This window comes from Boeremia exigua (genome assembly GCF_020726555.1).
Source record: "Boeremia exigua strain MPI-SDFR-AT-0100 chromosome Unknown C7974scaffold_17, whole genome shotgun sequence".
Classification (NCBI taxonomy): Eukaryota; Fungi; Ascomycota; class Dothideomycetes; order Pleosporales; family Didymellaceae; genus Boeremia; species Boeremia exigua.
The window spans coordinates 74,105-93,738 of record NW_025763534.1 but is presented as its reverse complement, the minus strand read 5'-3'; the positions used below and the strand labels follow the sequence as shown (position 1 = coordinate 93,738).

General features: G+C 39.4%; 4 protein-coding genes across 4 annotated transcripts; 2 read left to right on the top strand and 2 right to left on the bottom strand.

Annotated features, from left to right (window-relative positions):
- Positions 1–10,554: 10,554 nt before the first annotated feature.
- Positions 10,555–11,652, bottom strand: C7974DRAFT_446192 (dimeric dihydrodiol dehydrogenase; the record flags this gene model as incomplete). Its single annotated transcript, XM_046145583.1, has 1 exon — positions 10,555–11,652. The coding sequence occupies one exon, from the start codon at positions 11,650–11,652 to the stop codon at positions 10,555–10,557; it is 1,098 nt and encodes a 365-aa protein (XP_045990822.1).
- A 157-nt stretch (positions 11,653–11,809) lies between these two features.
- On the bottom strand, positions 11,810–14,404 carry C7974DRAFT_407198 (uncharacterized protein). Its single transcript, XM_046143213.1, has 5 exons — positions 14,139–14,404; positions 13,486–14,077; positions 13,057–13,424; positions 12,680–13,009; positions 11,810–12,619 (listed from the first exon to the last, which is right to left on the bottom strand). The coding sequence occupies exons 1-5, from the start codon at positions 14,348–14,350 to the stop codon at positions 12,145–12,147; spliced, it is 1,977 nt and encodes a 658-aa protein (XP_045990821.1). The 5' UTR covers positions 14,351–14,404; the 3' UTR covers positions 11,810–12,144.
- Positions 14,405–14,559: 155 nt separating this feature from the next.
- On the top strand, positions 14,560–16,128 carry C7974DRAFT_370719 (uncharacterized protein; the record flags this gene model as incomplete). Its single annotated transcript, XM_046139977.1, has 2 exons — positions 14,560–15,595; positions 15,654–16,128. The coding sequence occupies exons 1-2, from the start codon at positions 14,904–14,906 to the stop codon at positions 16,126–16,128; spliced, it is 1,167 nt and encodes a 388-aa protein (XP_045990820.1). The 5' UTR covers positions 14,560–14,903.
- A 971-nt stretch (positions 16,129–17,099) lies between these two features.
- C7974DRAFT_429578 (general substrate transporter) lies at positions 17,100–18,879 on the top strand (the record flags this gene model as incomplete). The annotated part of the gene is made up of 3 exons (XM_046144641.1): positions 17,100–17,619; positions 17,674–18,404; positions 18,467–18,879. 3 exons carry the CDS (start codon positions 17,100–17,102, stop codon positions 18,761–18,763), a joined length of 1,548 nt encoding a protein of 515 aa, XP_045990819.1. The 3' UTR covers positions 18,764–18,879.
- Positions 18,880–19,634: the final 755 nt, after the last annotated feature.

Below are 19,634 nucleotides of genomic sequence, written 5' to 3'. Positions count from 1 at the left end.
CTAAAAGTAGCTAATATATACCTACTAGCTATATAAGTAGAAGATCTTCTTATCCTTTAACTAGTATATATTACCTATATTACCTGCCTCTAGCGCAACGTACTTATTATATACTAGTATATTAATTATCTTACTTATTAGGCTATATAAGCTATTAGCTAGATACTACTTTCTTACTACTAAGAATAGCTACTAGTTATTATTAGTCTACTTATTATAGTATATAGATAGTAGTAGCTTCTTTATACTAAGCATATATATATAGTATACTATGCTAGCAAGTATATATAAGTAATTCTTTACTATATATAAGTAGCCTAGCTCTATATTAATGCCTAGTATAGTAAGAAAGTAAATAAGCCTATTACTAAGTAGTTTACTACCTATTAAAGTAAAGAAGAATGCTATAAGTATATTAAGCAATACCTATATCTAAGCACCTTAATTACTACTCTCTAGAGTATTCTATAGCTATATTACCTATAAGCGCTATAAGCCTTACTAATAGAATAGTTTATGCATATCCTTTATATAGTCTATTTTTTTCTTTCTATACTATAGATAATAGCTACTGCTATTACTTCTAGTATTATCTTTTAACTTACTTAACTATACTAACTATACTAACTATAAGCTATATATAGTGCTATTTATATTACTACTATAATTACTTTTCTTCTCTTTATTCTCTTCCTTCTCTTTATCCTCTTCCTCCTCTTTATTCTCTTCCTCCTCTTTTTCCTCTTCCTTTTCTTTATCTTCTTCCTTCTCTTCTACTTCTTTATTATTATTATACCCTTCCTTATTACTATTATTACTTGCCTTACTCCTACTTTATTATATAGCTTAGGCCTCTTTATTAGTAATAATATATAGAAAGTAGCATATAAATCTAACTATATAGCTTATATAGTAAGCTTAACTCTCTATATTCTATAGTTAAGTAAGTAGTTATAAGTCTAGATTATTATACCTTGCACTCCTTAACTACTATCTTAACTCTTAGTCTAGTATTAATAGCCTCTATATACTCCTCTCTATAAGCCCCTTAACTAGTATAGCAGCTAGCTATAGCTTTACTTTACCTTAATTAGGTAGTTAGGCCTAATATATAACATATGCTAGATTATAGCCTATAAAGTGCTCTAGCTAGCCTATCTACTTAAACTAGCCTATCTAATCTATCTTTGCTATAGCTACGTCTATAACCTATATTCTCTACTCTTCTTCTTTTTATACTACTTTTTAATTAGCTATCTCTCTTTTAATATTTTCTACTATATTATAAGAGGCAGATAGCACGCTATTACTATCTTCTATACTGCTATCTCCTATATTTATAATAAAGTAGCACTATAGTCTACTAGCCTAGAAGAATATCTATACCTTAACTCTTTAATATAATATATTATTATTAACTCTCTATAGTAGCTTATACTCTTTCTTATAGTATATACGTACTATATTAATATTAATTATAAGAAAGCTAGAGTCCTCTTCTCTATACTAAAAGCTATTAAGTAGCTTTCTAAGCTCCTTAATTAGCAAACCTAGTAGACTAGGTATTATAACTTCTTTTAAATATAAGACTACTTTACCCTAGTAGCTCTTTATAATCTCTTTATATAGTTTCTTTAGTCTAGTATAATAATTATATAGATGTATATTAAGATTCTATACTACTATAGCATATTACTTATAGATAATAATAGCATGCATAGCTAGATAGTAGATTATATCTTTAATTATATTATATAATAGCAGTGTTTAATAGGTAGATATACTATCTACTATTATTATTTAACTAGCTTCTACTATAAATAGCTATATATGCTAGTAGAACTCTATATCCTAACTCTACTATTAAACTCTAACTCTAACTCTAATAGCATATAATAGTACTTAGAAGAGTATAAAACTATATATAAATATAGCTAAGAGATAAAGAAAGTACTTATAATAATAAAATTTATATAATAAGATAATATTAATAATAAATTACCTAAATAAGTTAGGCCTATTAACTTACTTTTTAGAGTAGAGAAACCTTAGCGTTAGTCTACTCTTAGTATAAGTTACCTCTACTCTTATATATTATCTTAGGTAGATAGTTCTTTCTCCTTATACTAGGCTAAGAGGTAATAGTAGGCCTTAAAGATAAGAAAGGCTAGAATAGCCTATTCTATAGTATTAATACCTACTATAAAGCTTACTTCTAGTTACCTAGCTAGACTATCTTTAGCTAACCTTATTATTCTAAAGCTATAATAATAACTTCTTAGAAGATCTAGCCTATTATAAAGCCTATTTTATTAAAGTTATATATATCTTTATCCTAGATACTATACTTAGCTTTAATATTAGCTACTAGGCTAAACTAGCTTTATAGAACCTTAGGATCCTTATAGAGGGCTCTCTTATAGTTATACTTATAATTAAACTTAACTTTAAGCTCTAGATATTACTTAATAAATATACTAGGCTAGTTTATACTAATAGGGCCTAGATTATACTTAGTATATAAAGAATTAGCTATAGTAGCTATATCTAAAAGCTAAAGAGGAAATTCTTATATATTTAGCTTAAGAATATATTTAATAATTAGTTCCTTCTTATTATTATCTAGCTTCTATAAGTTAGCTATAGAAGTAGTATAGAAAGGTTATCTTATATATTATTTACTTAGTATAGCTTAAGGAACTCTATAGATAGCTATAGCGCGTTACTAAGAGAGAGTTATATCTTATTTAAGAGCCTAGAGCGTAAGCTATATCTAAGCTTCCTTTAATATATCTAAATAGTAGTATTTAGAAGATATTAGTATAGAAGGAGTAGTTTAGTAGGGGCTTAGTAAAAGTAATTCTCTTACTTAGTAATTCTTTTACCTATAAGGTGTTAAGGTTATACTTTAAGTAAAGCTTATAAGCACTATTTAATTAGTTCTTAGGGATAAATACTATTAGGGAAACCGAAGGGGGTCTTGCACTAAGGAGTATAGATATAATCTGTCTATCTTAAGGGCAAGGGGTAACGATAAGTAGTATAGAGTAGACTGTCTAGCTTAAAAGTTAGGTTAAGATCTAATATTGTAGATTAATACTTAGGTTAAATATAAACTATAAGGGTTATGTTCCTACTAGCTATATACTATAGAGAGTGTAGTAGCTTACTAGGCTCGACGTAAGCTGCGTAAGCTAGGCTTACTAAGCTTAACATAAGCTGTATAAGCTCTATATAAGACCTACTTTAGCTTAACTACCAAGAAGTAAGCTTATTATATAACTTATAATAAAACTGCGCTATATAGGATAGCCTATATAATATTATGCTAAGCATGTTAGCATTTGCTAGGTGTTAGCATCTAGTTAGTTATAAAAGGAAGATTATAACACTTGCTCCCCTCTCTCTTAGATTCGTCCTAAATCTGTTAGCTGTTCTTTATAAGCTTACCCTGCTACTACCTTTAGTGCCTATAGTAGCATTATATCTTCTACTTTCTAAAAGCGACTCTGCTTAAGCATTAAAATCTATTAACACAACACTATCGCTCCTATTTCCTATAATCGTTGCTTTGCTTCTAGTTATAATTATTTTGTTATGCCTTCTGCTAATAACTGCCTAAAATATTCTAAGTGCGTGCGCGTTAGGCGTCTATGCGTTAACTTGTCCTAGGAGTCCTTAGATAAGACTAGGGCTAAATATAAGAAGAAGGTTAAAGAGGATAAAAAGTTGCTAGCAGAGGTAATATCGCGTCTGCTACGAAATAAGAAGATTCTTATGCAGGCAAAGGATAGAGCTGCGAAGAAGGCTAAATATTTAGCGAACGAGATAGACGCGGAGGGCGAGGATATTTAGGCTAAGGAGATTGCTTGTCCTGCTGCTAATACGCAGGTTGCCTTTTCTCCCGCTATATAGTCTACCCTTAGGTATCTTAATAAGTTTGCAAACTTTAGTACTAGCGAAGCAGTATCTAGCAGTTTATAAGGTGCGTCTCTAGTTCCTATATATTTTCTAAGTCTAGGTATCCTAACTATTTAACTAGGAATTCCTTATCTAGTCTAGTTCCTTAATATTTTATTATTTTCTTAACTTCCTATTTGTTGTTACTATTGTTCTAGTAATAGAAGTCCTGCTAGGTTAGTATATTAGCGTTAGCTAGTTCTAATAAAGAGATATAGAATATAGGGTATATTTTTGCATCTTTAGGTAGCTTAAGTTAATAGTTAACTAGGCTAATTTTCTCTAAAATAAAAAATAGTTTAACTTTAACTTTGTCTAGTTTTTTCGTTAGTCTTCTTGTGCATAGATTCTTTATAAGGAGGTATACTTTATCCCCCTTCTTTAGCAGAGGTGCTGTTTTTCTTTTCTTATTAATATAAGAGATTGCTTATAACTAAGCTTTAGCAATATTATTAAGTAATATCTAATATACTTCCTTTAGTCTCTATACTAAGGATATCGCTAATTCTATTTAGATATTACTATTAAGACTTCTTATAAAGAGATTTAGATATCTTCTATAATTTGCAAGAAACAGCGTTATGCCTATTACCTCTAATAGTTTATTATTATATGCAATTTATACTATAGGCAAGAGTAAAACCTAATTATTCTACTATTAGTTGCAGTAGATATAGAGATACATCTCTATTATCTAGTTTACTTATTCTATTTATCTGTCTATCTGCAGATAATAGGCTATTAAAAGCTTCTTCTTTATTCCTATTGCTGCTAGGAATATTATCTAGAAATTTAAAGTAAAGAGCTTATCTCTATTACTAATAATTAATTTAGGAATGCTATAGTATTAAATAATCCTATCTAGGAATACTTAAGCAAGTTACTCTATAGTATAGCTATATTAGAAAGGTATAAACTTAGCGGCTTTTATAAATCTATCTACTACTATAAATATCGAGTTATAATTATAGTCTGTTATAGAGTCTTTAGAGATTAGTAGTTATATAATAAAATCTATTATAATATTTATCTATAGTATAGTTAGTAGTTCTATTGCCTATATTCCTCTATATTTAGCATGTATACTATATTTATTCTACTAATAGTTAATATATCTTTTAATATATTTAGTAACCTTGTCTTTTATATTTAGGAACTTATAGTGTTATTTAATAAGTTCTATAGTCCTTATAATTTCTAGGTAACTATATAGCAGATTGTTATAGTAATTGCATATTATTCCTTCTTAAAGGTTATCTAGTACTTAACTTGGTATATAACGTTCCTATAATATATGCATAATATTGTTAAGTTATTATAATAGTCTAAGGGATCTGTCTTAGTTAATCCTAAGTATAGCGGCTTTGTTAATTATCTTCTCGCCTGCTAGGTTATGTTGTTAGCTAAGAGCGTCTGCTCTGCTATTATCTTTGCCTAGGGTGTATAGGATCTTAAACTTATACTAGCCTAGCATTTCTAACTATCTAACTTATCTTCGGTTTAGGACCTTAGTAGTAGTAAAGTATACTAAATTCTTATAATCTATATAGATTATAAGGTCTAAATAACTTTCTGCATATACTCGCTAATGTTCTAGGGATAATATAATTACTAAGAGTTCCTTGTTGTGTATATTATAGCATTCTTCTAGTCCTAAGAACTTGCGTAAGTAGTAAGCAATTAGGTGCTATTGTCTATCTTTTTCTTATATAATATATGCTCCTAATACTAGGTCTAAGGCATCTGTCTCTATTTAAAGCAGTTTATTACTCTTGAATATAATTAGTGTTAGGGGATCGATATATGCCTATTATAATAACTTAAATGCGTTATCTTGTTCTTTTCCCTATAAGAAGGGTATATCCTTCTGCGTAAGCTTTGTAAGCAGTAAGGCCTTCTTTAAGTAATTCTTAATAAAACGTCTGTTAAAGTTAATAAACCTAAGGAATTCTTAAATTCCTTTAACTGTTATTAGGGTAGGCTAATTCTTTACTACGTTAATCTTAGTATTACTTATCTTAACTCTATATCGTCCTATAATAAACCCTAGGAACTTAACTTCCTCCTTATACTATTAGCACTTCTTAGGTTTTAGTTAGAGGTCTGCTTGCTTCAAGCATTCTAGCACTTCTATAACATGTTATATATACTCTTCTAGTATTTTAGAGTATACTAGGATATTATCTAGATACGCTACTACTATTCTGTTAAGGTGCGCCCTAAGGACATTGTTAATTAATTCCTAGCACGTAGCTAGTGCGTTCGTTAGACTAAACAGTATAACTAGGTACTTATAGAGTCTATATCTTATTCTAAATGCTATCTTCTATTCTTCGCCTTCCTTTATGCAGATAAGGTTATATACTCCTCTTAGATCTAACGCAGTAAAGTATTAAGCTCCTTATAATTAATCCTGCAACTCTAATATATTAGGTAATAGGTATCGATTCTTAATAGTAATGTTATTAAGCTTTCTAAAGTCGATACAAGGTTATAGCTTGCTATCTTTCTTTAGTATAAAGAGAATAGGGTACCCTGCAGGTAATTCTAATCTTCTAATAAATCCCTTCTAAAGGTTCTCCTTAATATACTTGCGTAGTATACTAAGTTCCTTTTCTAATAACTAGTATAGTAGCCTAAAAGTTAGTTGCTTTCCTTCCTAGAGCTTAATCTTATAATCCTAGGGTTTATGCTTAGGCAGGGCTTTTACTATAAGCTCTTCTTTAAACATCTATGCGTATTATTAATATATATCTAGGATGCTAGAAGTTGCATATTTCTCCTTAACCGCTACTTTATAAGGCTAGAGCTGGTTGCTCTCTATATAGTTAACTACTCTATCTTAGCGCGTCTTAGTTAAAGTAATGTTACTAATTATCTTCTTATCTGCTAGTTGCGTTATAGTCTGCGCAGGTTCTAACTACATTATGCTATATTTACAGTGCTTTAGTAAAAGCTTCTTAAGTGCCTAATCTATCTATAGGTTATGCTTTTATAACTAGGGAATTCCTAATATAATATCGTAAGTAGCTATCCTAAAAGTATCTAGGGTTATTTTCTTATAGTTTCCTTAGATAGTTATTAGAACAGACAATACCTCGTAGGTTATTTCTAATTCCTTAGGCATAGGTTCTCTGTTAGCTACTTGCAGTAGGTAAGGTTCTATCTTCTAAGTAGGGCGTAGTCTAGCTAGCTATATCGCTCGCGAAGAGATATAGTTAGACTATAATCTGCAGTCTAATAGTGCCCTTATTTATACTCCTCCTAACTTAATAGAGAGTGTAACTAGGCAATTAGTACTAATATTGTTAATAGATTAATCCCTAGTGCATATTATTTGCGCTAGTCTAAAAAAAACTCGTCCTTACTATCTAATACTTCTTTGTGTTTAAGGAATCCTTGCTACCTCTTAGCCTTCTTATAGCCTTTACAGTTGTTATATAGGCATTGTTGCTAATATAGGTTTAGGCAGTAATTATTAATTAATAACTATTTAATATACGCATACTAAGTATCTTTTTCTCCTAGGAAGTAGTATTATTATTACTTGTCCTATAAGTAAACTTTGCATATATTATCCTTATATTTATACTATTTATTATAGCAGTATTATTTTATACTAGAGAACTATCTACTGTTTATTTTATTATTATAGTATACTATGCATAAGTCTATGCTATAGGCTATCTATAAAAGGGTATAGTAGAGTAGGTTCCTTATATTAGTTAGGTACTAAGGTATTATTCTTTGTTGTGCAGGCATTTGCCTAACGTCGGGTTTATCCTATACTAGGATATCTTAGCTAGCGCGTTGCAGCGTCTTAATAGTTGCGTAGTTATTTTGTTAATAATCTGCGAACTATTTATTATACTATTCTTTAGGTTTCTTTAGGAGTTTATAGATAGATACTAACGTGTTCTTATAGTTCTTGCAGACTTATAGGTCTAAGGCAACTATAACTAGTATCTTGCTATTATTATATCTCTATAGTAACTTCTGCAACTAAATACAAGCTACTGCAGGTTTATTATCTATAATGTTAAGTATATTGTTATTTAGTGCGTAGCGTCCTGCACTTTCTTCGTTATTGCGTGCTATGCGTTTAGCGCTAATGCGTTATACTGCATTAGCCTAGTGCTTAGCTTCTAGTTATTAGTCTAGGACCTAGAGCATCTAGTTATAATATTCTTAATATTTAGTAGATCTGCGTTATTTAGTAGTATAGACTTCTTCTAACTATTAGTATAGTATAAGTGTGCTGCTTCGGATATTTTGTTAATCCTTATTAGGTTTAATATACTTATTATCTATCCTAGATTCTGTCTCTAGGTCTTCTATAAGACGTCCTATATTATTAGTAATTATTTCCTAATTACTAGTATTAGTAAAGCTAACTCTTTTACTAGATAATATATTAAGCTATTGCGTAACCTTATTCTTGCTGCAATAGTCTCTAGTAAAGTAGCCTATTTTGCTATAGCTATAGCAAGTTATTAGGGGCTTGCTAGTTCTAGAACTACCCTTGTTCTTAATATTCTACTGCTTAGGTTCTTTGTTAATGTTAGAAAGGTCTATAGCCTTAGCGCTATAGTATCCTATGTTAGTTCTAGTATAGACTTATTATAACGTGTTAGACTAGTAGCGTCTACTATGCTATCCTTGTTAGAGGTTATTTTTCTATTAGTTCCTAAAGGCGTGTAGTGCAGAATTAGTAGCCTGCGCTTAGGGGTTACCTTATAATTCTAACTATAGCTTATATAGTTTAATATTAATATTAATTATAGTGTTAACTAAGGCAGTAAAGGTATTAGTGCTAGCGCTAGTGCGCATTAGCTCTTCCTTAATCTTTAGTTTAAGGCCTTATTTAAACATAGTTAAAAGTGCGGTGTTGTCCTAGTTAGTATATATAGCAAGTTGCTAAAACTCTGCAGTATAGTTAGCAGCTAACTTAGTTTATTTAATATATTAGATGTTGCGTCTAGCGCTAGTAACTTCGTTAAACATACTAAACATAGGTTTAATTTGTTCCTTAAATGCGTTAAAGTCCTGCATCTAGATATCTACTTTGTTAGGGGCGTTGCCTGCGTTATATTGCTATATAAAGGGCTTAATCCACTTAAATGCTACGCCACGCATATAGCTGCTAGCGAGCACAACCCTTTTTCCCTCCTTGACGCGCTCGCCCTAGAACAGGAAGAACAGGTCCCATTGCATGAGCCAATCGTCGAGTTTGCTACGTTTGCTATAGTAGAGGTTAGGTTTGTTAACTGTGATGTTGCCTGTGCAGGCAGCGCCATCGTCGGCTATATCCGTGTCGTTTGACGAGCTAGGGGTAGCTCGGTTTCCTAAGGTAGCAGACATCTTGAGGGTGTTTAAAATGTTAAGGTCATACTTTAAGCAAAGCTTATAAGCACTATTTAATTAGTTCTTAGGGATAAATACTGTTAGGGAAACTAAAGGGGGTCTTACACTAAGGAGTACAGATATAATCTATCTGTCTTAAGGGCAAGAGGTAATAATAAGTAGTATAGAGTAGACTGTCTAGCTTAAAAGTTAGGTTAAGATCTAATATTATAGATTAATACTTAGGTTAAACACGAACTATAAGGGTTGTGTTCCTACTAGCTATATACTATAGAGAGTATAGTAGCTTACTAGGCTTAACGTAAGCTGCGTAAGCTAGGCTTACTAAGCTTAACGTGAGCTGCGTAAGCTCTATATAAGACCTACTTTAGCTTAACTACTAAGGAGTAAGCTTATTATATAACTTGTAATAAAACTGCGCTGCATAGGATAGCCCATATAATATTATGCTAAGCGTGTTAGCATTTGCTAGGTGTTAGCATCTAGTTAGTTATAAAAGGAAGATTGTAATATAAGGTATATTATATACTTTATACTTTTTCTAACTTTTTCTTTTTTTATAGAATACTAGTAACTACTTCTAGTTCTTACTAGATAAATAGAATACTAGCTTTTTCTTCTACTTATTTCTATATTTAAAAAATACTAGTTACTCTTTCTACTTATATATATTACTACTAGAACTTTTATTTAAGAGTTTAAAAATAAAATACTTACTTATTCTAAGTAGAACTATTAATTACCTAAAGGTACTAGATATTCTAAATATAAAGAAACTAACTAGAAATTTCTAGCTATTCTAAAAGTTTAATTAGAATAACTAGAAGTTTCTAGAAAATCTTAAAGAAAGAGTAGAATAGAATAACTAGATACTTTCTAAATATTCTAACTAAAATAGAAAATAAGTAGAAATTTCTAGATATTCTAATTTCTAGGTATCTTAATTTCTAGATATTTTAATTTTTAAATATCTTACTTCCTAGATATTCTACTAATTTTTAGTACTATAGAATAAAAACCTAGTATATAAAGAATAAGCTAGGAGTAGTAAAAAACTAATAAAAAAAAACTTCTAGACATTGCAAATTTCTAGATGTTATGCTAGATAAGCTGTTAGACGTCTACACTGCGTCCTTCTTATATTATACGGTTTACGGTCAATACACAGGCGTTGAATAAACACTTATCTATACATGAATTTAAGTATTACTCTATAGCCCTATTGCTTTCTTATGTCTGTGCCTTGTCCTGAGGGAATCTAGCGCCTCCTTGTCGCCTTACCTCATCAAGAAGCCGCATAACCCGTACAGTTTCCTTCCATGGCATAATGCTATTCTGAACTCTACCAGCCGCGATATCGAGTGCGACTGCGTCTGCTTCAAAGTAGAATCCATGCCCAGGTTTTTCAAATTCGTATATCTTTCCGGTATCAGTCGTCCCTGCGGACGATGTGTTGTTTCCGCTTTTCGAATGAACCACAAAACGTTGTGGCGCGGATGAGCCTGGTCCTGATACCACGATATGGCCCTCGGTGCCCTCGATTCTGCAAAAGTCCGAATCTGTCCTCGACCACAGGGACGATGTGAGGATAGCTTGGGCGCCAGTAGGGTATGAAAGGATCATTGAGCTCGCGACGTCGATGTCGTTGGACAATGTCTGTGCCGCAAGAATGCGCGGTTTCTGAGCTTCTTCTCCAATCGCCCGGTCCAATGCCAGGAGACCCCAGGTGAGCGAGTAGATACCAATGTCGAGCAACGAGCCAGCCCCCAGCGCCGGATTCTTAAGTCGAGAATCAAGTCCCAACGCTTCGATGTCCATGTCGAGCGAGAAATCGCAAAACACCCTTTGCACCTTTCCGATCAACTTCTCTTCGTGAATGACCGACTGCAACGTTCGCATGAGAGGGTACAAGCGAGTCCACATGGCTTCCATGACAAACACGCCTCGTTTTGCTGCAGCGGAAAAGACTTCCTCAGCTTCAGAAGCCGTGAGAGCAAACGGCTTTTCGCACAAAACATGTTTACCAGCTGCAATGGCATCGAGGCAGTTGCGTGCGTGAAATGCGTGTGGCGTTCCTATGTACACAATATCGACATCCGAGTCGGCGTACACCTCGGAATAGCTGGAGTAGATGGTTGGTGAGAGGCTTGGTATGAGATCTTTGGCAAAACGTTGTCCCTTTTCCATTGAAGATGAACCAATGGCTTGGATCACGTGCTTTGCCTTAGCATCTGGGCGGGGCAGAGCTAGATCCGATACGAACCATGAGGAAATAAGGCCAGTCGCAACGATTCCCCAACGGAGAGTCGGTAATCCTGGGCGTGACATAATGCAAAGACAGAGTGATTGATTGACTGATTGATTGATTGAACCACTGCTTTTTCTTGTTCCGCGATGGAGCGAAATATATACCTCACAATGAAGGCACGTGGCAGCTGCTCCTTACCTAGGTATGCAAAGATGGCCGCCAATTACTCTCTAACATCTCGTACCAATATCGAAGATGGAAGCAACACTCAGACACTAGGGCCTCATTAAGTGTGGGCCCCGGGGATGTTCAGCGCTTGATCGAAAAGAACGATCAAAATCTAGAAGCGGGGAGTCACGGCACGCGGAAATACGCGATGCACGGGGAATCACGGACAAAGATGTACGTGGCCCAGGGATTAACAGCACACGCAGAGGGTAGCTCTAATAGCCTGTATACCTAGGTAGTATGAAATGAGTCTGCTACCTTGACCAGAGGCATGTCCGTGCGACCACGACCCAGCCATACCCCGGGCCGAGGCATTACTACCCGACTTGCCAGCCTATCTCTGTCTAGACACAGCGACTTGTCTCGATGTTATGAAGTAGTTTCTGCAAGATATCAGCGGCCCTCCCGAGATCTGGTGCTTCTTTCTGCCAGAACCTCAGACCTATAGTTGTCTGGTGTACTGTCTCTCTCCAGCCAGCCGGCACATTTACTCGTCTACTCCTTACAGCGGCAAGAAGCAGAAGAGACTTTGTGAAGACTGAACGATTTTGATACCATGTTCCGTGGTGTCGATGACGCCCACTCCCTCTCGCAGCGTGTTGCAAACAAGCTTCAAGACACTTTTCTACATGCGGCCCAATAAGCTGCTGCGCCGGACTGCCATCTGGCAGATGGATTGCAAGATATAGAAATGGTCGGTAAATTCGTTCAAGAATGTCGGGGAAGCGGGTATGGACCATGTGGTGGAGTTCTTCCGATTGTTGAAGGCTTGAAAGCGGAAGCCCTGGGGTTGCAACAGGTTCTGGAAGGTGATTGTACCTACAGGGAGTTGAGTTTTGCTACCTTGGGAAACTGGAAGGAGAAGGGACAGACACTAACCACTGGATAAGCTGCGACTCTAGTTCCTGAGCTAACCAGATCATCTGGTGGATTGGCATCGACAGCCAAGAGCTCTCGTTCTTTTGATAGAAGATGTTGATCACTCTGTTTGTGATATGCCGAACAGCGATCTCTGACAGATAATAGCTCCAGCTGTTCTCCAACTCGGGGGATAGCATTGAGGCCGGAGCATCGGTATTGCCGACCGTTCCATCTGCTGCTGATTCTGAACGTGGAACTGGACTTCCACATGGAGGTGACGGAAACGCGTCGGGGTACATGACCTTGGCGAGACCCGATGCTGGGAGGCAGACGTCCATCCGAATTTCACTTAGTTGTCAGTTTTGCGTTCCTTCAAAAGCACCGACTATGCTTACCATTCTGATTTCAGGCATGACCAATACAGGCGGCGCTCCAAGCTCTCGTTGACTCCAGCCTTGGTTCTATCCTTGGCTCTCAGGTAGATTTGAAACATGACGCAAGCCCGGTTGAACGAATTCCAAGCTCGCAACGGCCGGAGAGAGTACATCTCATAAACGCCACAAAGGAAATGACATTGAGTGGTCAAGATCGAGCATTTCAAGAGGCTGATGCGCTTCAGAGCGGCGACATAGTAGCTCTCCGCAGTGGGATAATCGTCCGCGTCATCAATACTACATCGTGGGTTGGGGCCTTGTACCAGATCTGACGTGACAAAATCTGATCTATATGGCAATGACAGACAGCCCAACGCGCATGCTAGCAGCTAGAGATGTGTATCAGTAACGAGGTCTTGAGTCAACATCAGAGGTCTTTGTAGCACATACCACAAGACATGACGGTGCGTCCCACTTGAATCCGTGCTCCATGGCATCTTTGGCCATCGACATTGTCTCACTTACGTTGAGAATGGGGTTTTTAATATGAACGTTGAGAAAGAATTTTTCGACCAGAGCAAGCGTCTCCTCGTCTTGGATGCCACGGCTACATCTAGAGCTTCGATCTGATTCACAACTGACAGACCAGGTCGAGACTGACTGGTCTCCACGAGCCATGTCGGGATTGAAGATCAATGTCTCAGTCTCCGAGCGGTGAAATTCACCCTGGAACACCGGCCACTCGAGCACATCTTCGCATTTGCCGAGAGCCGTCTCAGCAAAATCGAGTGATTCAGAGAGTAAGACGGCTTCTTTTCGAGGTTCATAGCGATAAAGTCCGTCATAGTGTTTCTGGCTTGCGATTGCAGACGATGGACTGGCACTGTGATCATCAGTTAGGCCGTTCAGTGGCGGCAACGGAGATATGTGATCGACCTGATACGGGTTGGATACTATGCCCAAAAGGTGAGCATTTTGGACTTCAAGGAGCCTTCTCATGGCCCCAAGCTGGTCCAGGATTTCTATGCTAGCCGGGTCATATCTGTGAGAGGTAGTGCAGTCAGCGGACAGACAAACCCAAGTGGCTGACCGGGAAAACCCACGTTGAGTTGTCGAATTTCAAGTCACCGTAACGGCAATCAATCTTAAGCTCCCGGCAAGAGCCACAACTTGGTCTTACGTTGTCGCATTTCGTCTTCTTCCTGCGGCAAACATGACAGGCCACGAGGGCGCGCTTGCGGGGATAGAAGATACGTGGCTCTTGCGATCGCTTTGCGGGGGTCGCAGAGGCGTTTGCGACTGGTTGACGATGCATGTGCGATATTCCTGGACAGTCACGGCAAAAGATGCAGCTTGGTCGCAGCGCAAGTAAGGATGCATGCAGCGTCAGCTGGGGAGTCGCGGGTTTAAGCCATGATAATTCTGCGCGAGCGTGACTGCGGGGCAGGAAAATCGGCACAGGATATCCGGATGAGAATTAAGTGGAGCCCTGAGCCCCGGCACTCCCCTTAACCCCAGCTTTCCTGCTCGCGAAGCGCAGTGGATGGGTCCTGCAGTTCTTGAGATTCCCCTCGGAAGGGATAGGGTGATGAAGGAGCAGCATTGCCCGAGAAATGTCGCTGTCTATACTGGCCAGCACTACAGGTTGTTGGATCCTTGCCATGGCCTGCCGAGGCTGATTTCATGGTTGATCGACGTGTCGCGGAGGTTACATATATGAGCCTTCTGCGTCCTCCGGACAATCTTCGATGTTCATTTTCTAATCCCTTTGTCCTTTTCGACGTAGAAGGACTTGCCCGCCGCAGGTTCTAAGCAAAACGACTTCATCTCGCAAAGCCCGACATCGCGCAACTCCTTTCATCTTCGAGATGACTGTCGACCTAAAAACCAATGGTGTCAACGGCCATTCGAAACGCATCCTACGAGTTGGCATCATTGGCTGTGGTGAGATCACTCAGGTCTCGCACATCCCTACCCTAGGCTTTTCGTCCGACAAGTTCGCTATCAAATACTTATGCGATATTTCCGAGAATGCTCTTGCGCACTGCGCTGCCAAGATATCCCCGCCTCCCAAGACTACAAAGCATGCTGACGAGCTATGCGCTTCCGACGAAGTCGACGTGGTCGTCATTGCCAACGCCGATCCATTCCATGTACCTCATGCTCTTCTATCATTGCAGTACAACAAGTACTGCCTGCTTGAAAAGCCTGCAGCTTTGAACTATCGCGATATTGATGCACTCGTTGCTGCTGAGGCCACGTCGCAGGGAAAGGTCTTCGTTGGCTACATGAGAAGATATGCGCCGGCATTTCTTGAAGCGATTCAAGAGGTTGGGGGGCTGGACAATGTCCATTACGCACGCGTCCGAGACATTATTGGTCCCAATTCAGCTTTTGTAGACCAATCAGGCACGTTCCCGAAGAAGTTCAACGACTTTGCACAATCAGATGTCGATGAACTGAAGAAGCGAGAGGCCGATATGGTACAGCAGGCTTTGAACGCTGAATTTGGTGTCGAGGTAACACCCGCGTCTCAGATGATGCTTCGAATACTTGGCGGGTGAGCGATTGACTTCCTCCCCTTCTTTAAACGAACAGTCGCTGACCTGCTTACGCAGCCTGGGAAGCCACGACCTCTCTGCGATGCGAGAAATACTTGGAATGCCCAAGAGCTGCATCGGGGCAAGCCTGGGGCCACCTCGGTTCTGGTCCGCACTTCTCCAGTACGATAACTTTTCGGTCATTTATGAATCCGGAATAAACGAGATACCGCTCTTCGATGCTAGCATCGAAGTGTTTTCTCTCAACAAGACAGTAAAAGTCAGCTACGATACTCCATATGTGAAGGGACTCCCCACAACACTTACCATCCGGGAGAAGGTTGAGGGACGGAGTGGGTCGGACTCTTCCGGATATCAGGAAAAAGTTATTAGGCGCACGTATGAGGACCCTTACTCTTTGGAGTTTGATGCCTTCTACGAGACTGTTGTTGAAAACAAGACTCCTAAAACGACCGTAGCAGACGCCCGCAACGATCTGGATGTTTTTGCTATGATCATGAGGGCGGGGGAGCACAACTACCATAGTCTCTAGCTGAATGATCATGTATACGCTTCAAGTCATACTGAAGGGTAATGTCCCATGTCGCAATAGTCTCAATGTGCGACTTCTCGTAAGAGAGAATTGCATCGGGGCCCTTCTAGTGTCCCCGTGACGTTCAGTTGTGCGTGGATGAATACACAACCTCTACTACATAGATTGTGGCTCTCATCAATAGCGTCAATGTGATATGGCTTACGATTAAGGTTTTACGATCACACGAGCACAATGCAGAGCTCCTGATCAACCTTCCCTCATCCTTGCCACGTTATAGCCATCGTGATTTCGTGGAAATGCGAAGAAGATTATACATTGCAAGCCACGAAGGCATATGTCACGTTGTCCTTGTCCTTGGTCCGAAGAGATCATAGGGAAAAGCCAAGGTCCATCACTTGAGCACTTGCGCTGACGTTGTCAGAAAACCTATTTGTGGGCTGGCTGTCGATACTCGGGGCGCAAAGGTCATGGGACTATTGAGGTTCGTCAAGCTTTTGCGGGGAGGATTAGGGTTTGTCGCAATCCCACAAACTGTGCCACTACTGTTCTGGGCGAGCTGAGAGTCGCCTGTTAGCTCACCATCCCCTTGTGAACCATCATATTGACGCATCGAGTCATTGTCCTGCATTAATTCCGGCATTCCCCAGCGGACCAAGCATCAAATCTGCTAGCGTAGGTCGAGCCAATGAGACGCGCGATCTTCCCGAGACTCCCCGTCTTGGTATTGAAGCACGCGGCCATCGATTCTCTTCTTGCCCCGGATCTTGTCCATACCCCAGACTTCTCCACCCAGCCCAAGGACGATTATTAAAGCCTCAACATCAACCGCCATGTTTGCATCGATCTGCATAGGATCTTCCTGATCATTTCCAACCTCACTTGCCTGGAGTATCGTCTCTTCTTCGATTCCTCTTTGGTGCACCACCTTTCCCAAGCACAAATCCATATCGTCCCAGCAGATCTTCAAGATGGTCCTCGCCCACCTTAAAGCCGTCGGGGCAGAACTCGCAGCCGTCCTTCCTGAAAACGACTTACCATGGTACAAGAAACCCAACCTCCGACGCCTGATCTATTCGAGTACTTCCATGTTCTTGCTTGCTTCGGCAAATGGCTACGATGGTTCAATGATGAACGGTCTACAGGCTTTACCACAATGGGAGAATTTCATGGACACACCTACGGGCGCCTGGCTTGGCTTTATTAACGCCGTGCAAAGCTTGGGTGCCTTCAGTGCGTATCCAGTAGCTGCGTATTGCGCGAACAAATTTGGTCGCAAGAGGACAATGTACGTTGCGTACTTCTGGCTTGCTCTTGGTGTCGCCTTGCAGACTGCAGCACAAAACACCACAATGTTCATATTCGGTCGTCTCTTTATTGGTGGGGTCACCTGCTTCTTCTCAAGCGCCGCACCGCTCCTCATCACTGAGACTGCATACCCCACGCATCGTGGCGGTCTGACAGCGCTCTATGGCACGGGCTGGTATATCGGTAAGTAAAAAGTCTAGCGACACTAGTATGAAGCACACATGCCAACATAAGTAGGATCAACGATAGCAGCATGGGCGACGTATGCCACGAGGAACTACGCAGGCAGCGAAGCGAATTGGGCTTGGCGCATTCCGTCCATTCTTCAGCTTTTGATCCCTCTGGTCGCGCTTCCAGGTCTTCTCATAGCCCCTGAATCGCCTCGATGGCTTTCTGCCGTTGGCCGAACGGACGAGGCCCGTGCAATTCTGCAAAAGTTTCATGCCGAAGGCGACGAACATTCGCGTCTTGTTGATTTTGAGATGGCTGAAATATCCGAGACTCTTCGTCTGGAGAGAGAGCGGGAAACGGCCACTACTTGGCTGGATTTGGTGCGCACCAAAGGCAACCGACACAGATTTTTCATCTCCATCACACTGGGCGTTTTCGCGCAATGGAACGGTGTCGGTATCGTGTCTTACTACCTTGCACCTGTGCTGAGGACGGTAGGCATCACATCTGTGACTCAGCAAACCCTCATCTCTGGCTTCCTTCAAATCTGGAACTTAATCATCGCTGTAACGGCGGCGCTTACAGTTGATCTTGCTGGACGACGCCGTCTATTCTTGATCTCAAGCAGCGGTATGCTTGTTTGCTACATCATCATCTCGGGTCTTGCTGGATCCTTTGCCAACACGGCAGCGACTTCAACAGGAATTGCGGTCATACCTTTTCTGTTTGTTTACTACGGGTTTTACGATATCGCGTTTACTCCTCTCCTCTATGGCTACACCTGCGAGATCTGGCCGGTAAGAAACAGTCCCAGATTCTTGCTAAGCTCTGTTGCTTGTTCAGCTAACATGTCCTATAGTACGAACTGAGAGCACGCGGTGTAGCCAGTATGAACCTGGCCACCTCCATGGCAACCTTTTTCAACATCTTCGTTAATCCCATCGCTCTTGATGGTATCCAATGGAGATACTACCTTGTTTATGTGGCGCTCCTTTTCGTCATCACCACCACGATATACTTCTTCTATCCGGAGACCAGAGGTCACAGTCTGGAGGAGATGGCGCGCATCTTTGACGGCGAAAAGGCTGCCGTTCCTAGTGAGGGTTCAATTTTGGGCGATAATAAGGATTCGATAACGGTAGTCGAGGGGGCGTAATGACGTCCTCTCAAGTAAATTTTGAAAGAGGTGTCGTCTTATAGTGTACGTCACTCTTTTTCAAATGTAGGTATAACCAGCTGTGTGTAAATTAGTCGAGTTTGTAGTGAAGTGTCAGACCTGAATACTGTTAGGTAGTATATTATTTGGATATAGCTTAATATTATCATGCAATACTACCACATTTATACAACTTTCTAGCCCCTAAAGACCCTTCAGTGGCTATGACCCCAGAACAAGCCAACAAAAGACTGATACTGATGTTTCGCTCGAAGATGGTGGAAGCATGCAGATGTAGAAAGACGAGTCAATTAGGCGTGGATGAGATATGAAGCAATGATAAAGTCATATTCAGATTTGATATGCCGCCATATTTGGTCCTAATCGGGAACAAACATTGACGTTTCTAGCTTGTTGAGAAGTGCCCAAATTTCCGCGGCCGAATAGTGCAGAGACTCGAAAAAGCTGGGGAGAACTGGAGAACTTCTCTTCATGACACTGATCACGCAATGCTGTTGGCTGGTCCACAACATTATCTAGGGTTCAGAGGAAGTTGGGTAGGAAACAGCGGGATTGGAGCTAGACAAAAACAGCGCGCTGGAATTGCTGACTTCTTGACTGATTTGCAATCTCGCTCGCAAATATGTCCTCGGTACCTGGTCGTGCTACCCGTCACTATTGGATTTTGTAGCTTGGGCTTGGAAATTTTGACCGTTCATTCTGGGTGTCGATCATTACGCCCGTCTAAGATATGTGATGGAGGAGAGTCGCAATCATAGTCATTGACTGCCGCTCATGAATCAATCGAGTCTACACGTTCCGATATTCCAAATATACAAGCTTCGCGGCTAAGTTCCTCACAGGACTAGCG

Bases quoted from the DNA above. Each gene is read 5' to 3' on its own strand.
- C7974DRAFT_407198 (XM_046143213.1), bottom strand. From the start codon at position 14,350: ATGCATCGTCAACCAGTCGCAAACGCCTCTGCGACCCCCGCAAAGCGA. The intron at 14,078-14,138 runs GTGGGTTTTCCC...TACCTCTCACAG, and splicing joins TTGAAATTCGACAACTCAAC to ATATGACCCGGCTAGCATAG. The intron at 12,620-12,679 runs GTTAGTGTCTGT...AACTCCCTGTAG, and splicing joins GAGTCGCAGCTTATCCAGTG to GTACAATCACCTTCCAGAAC.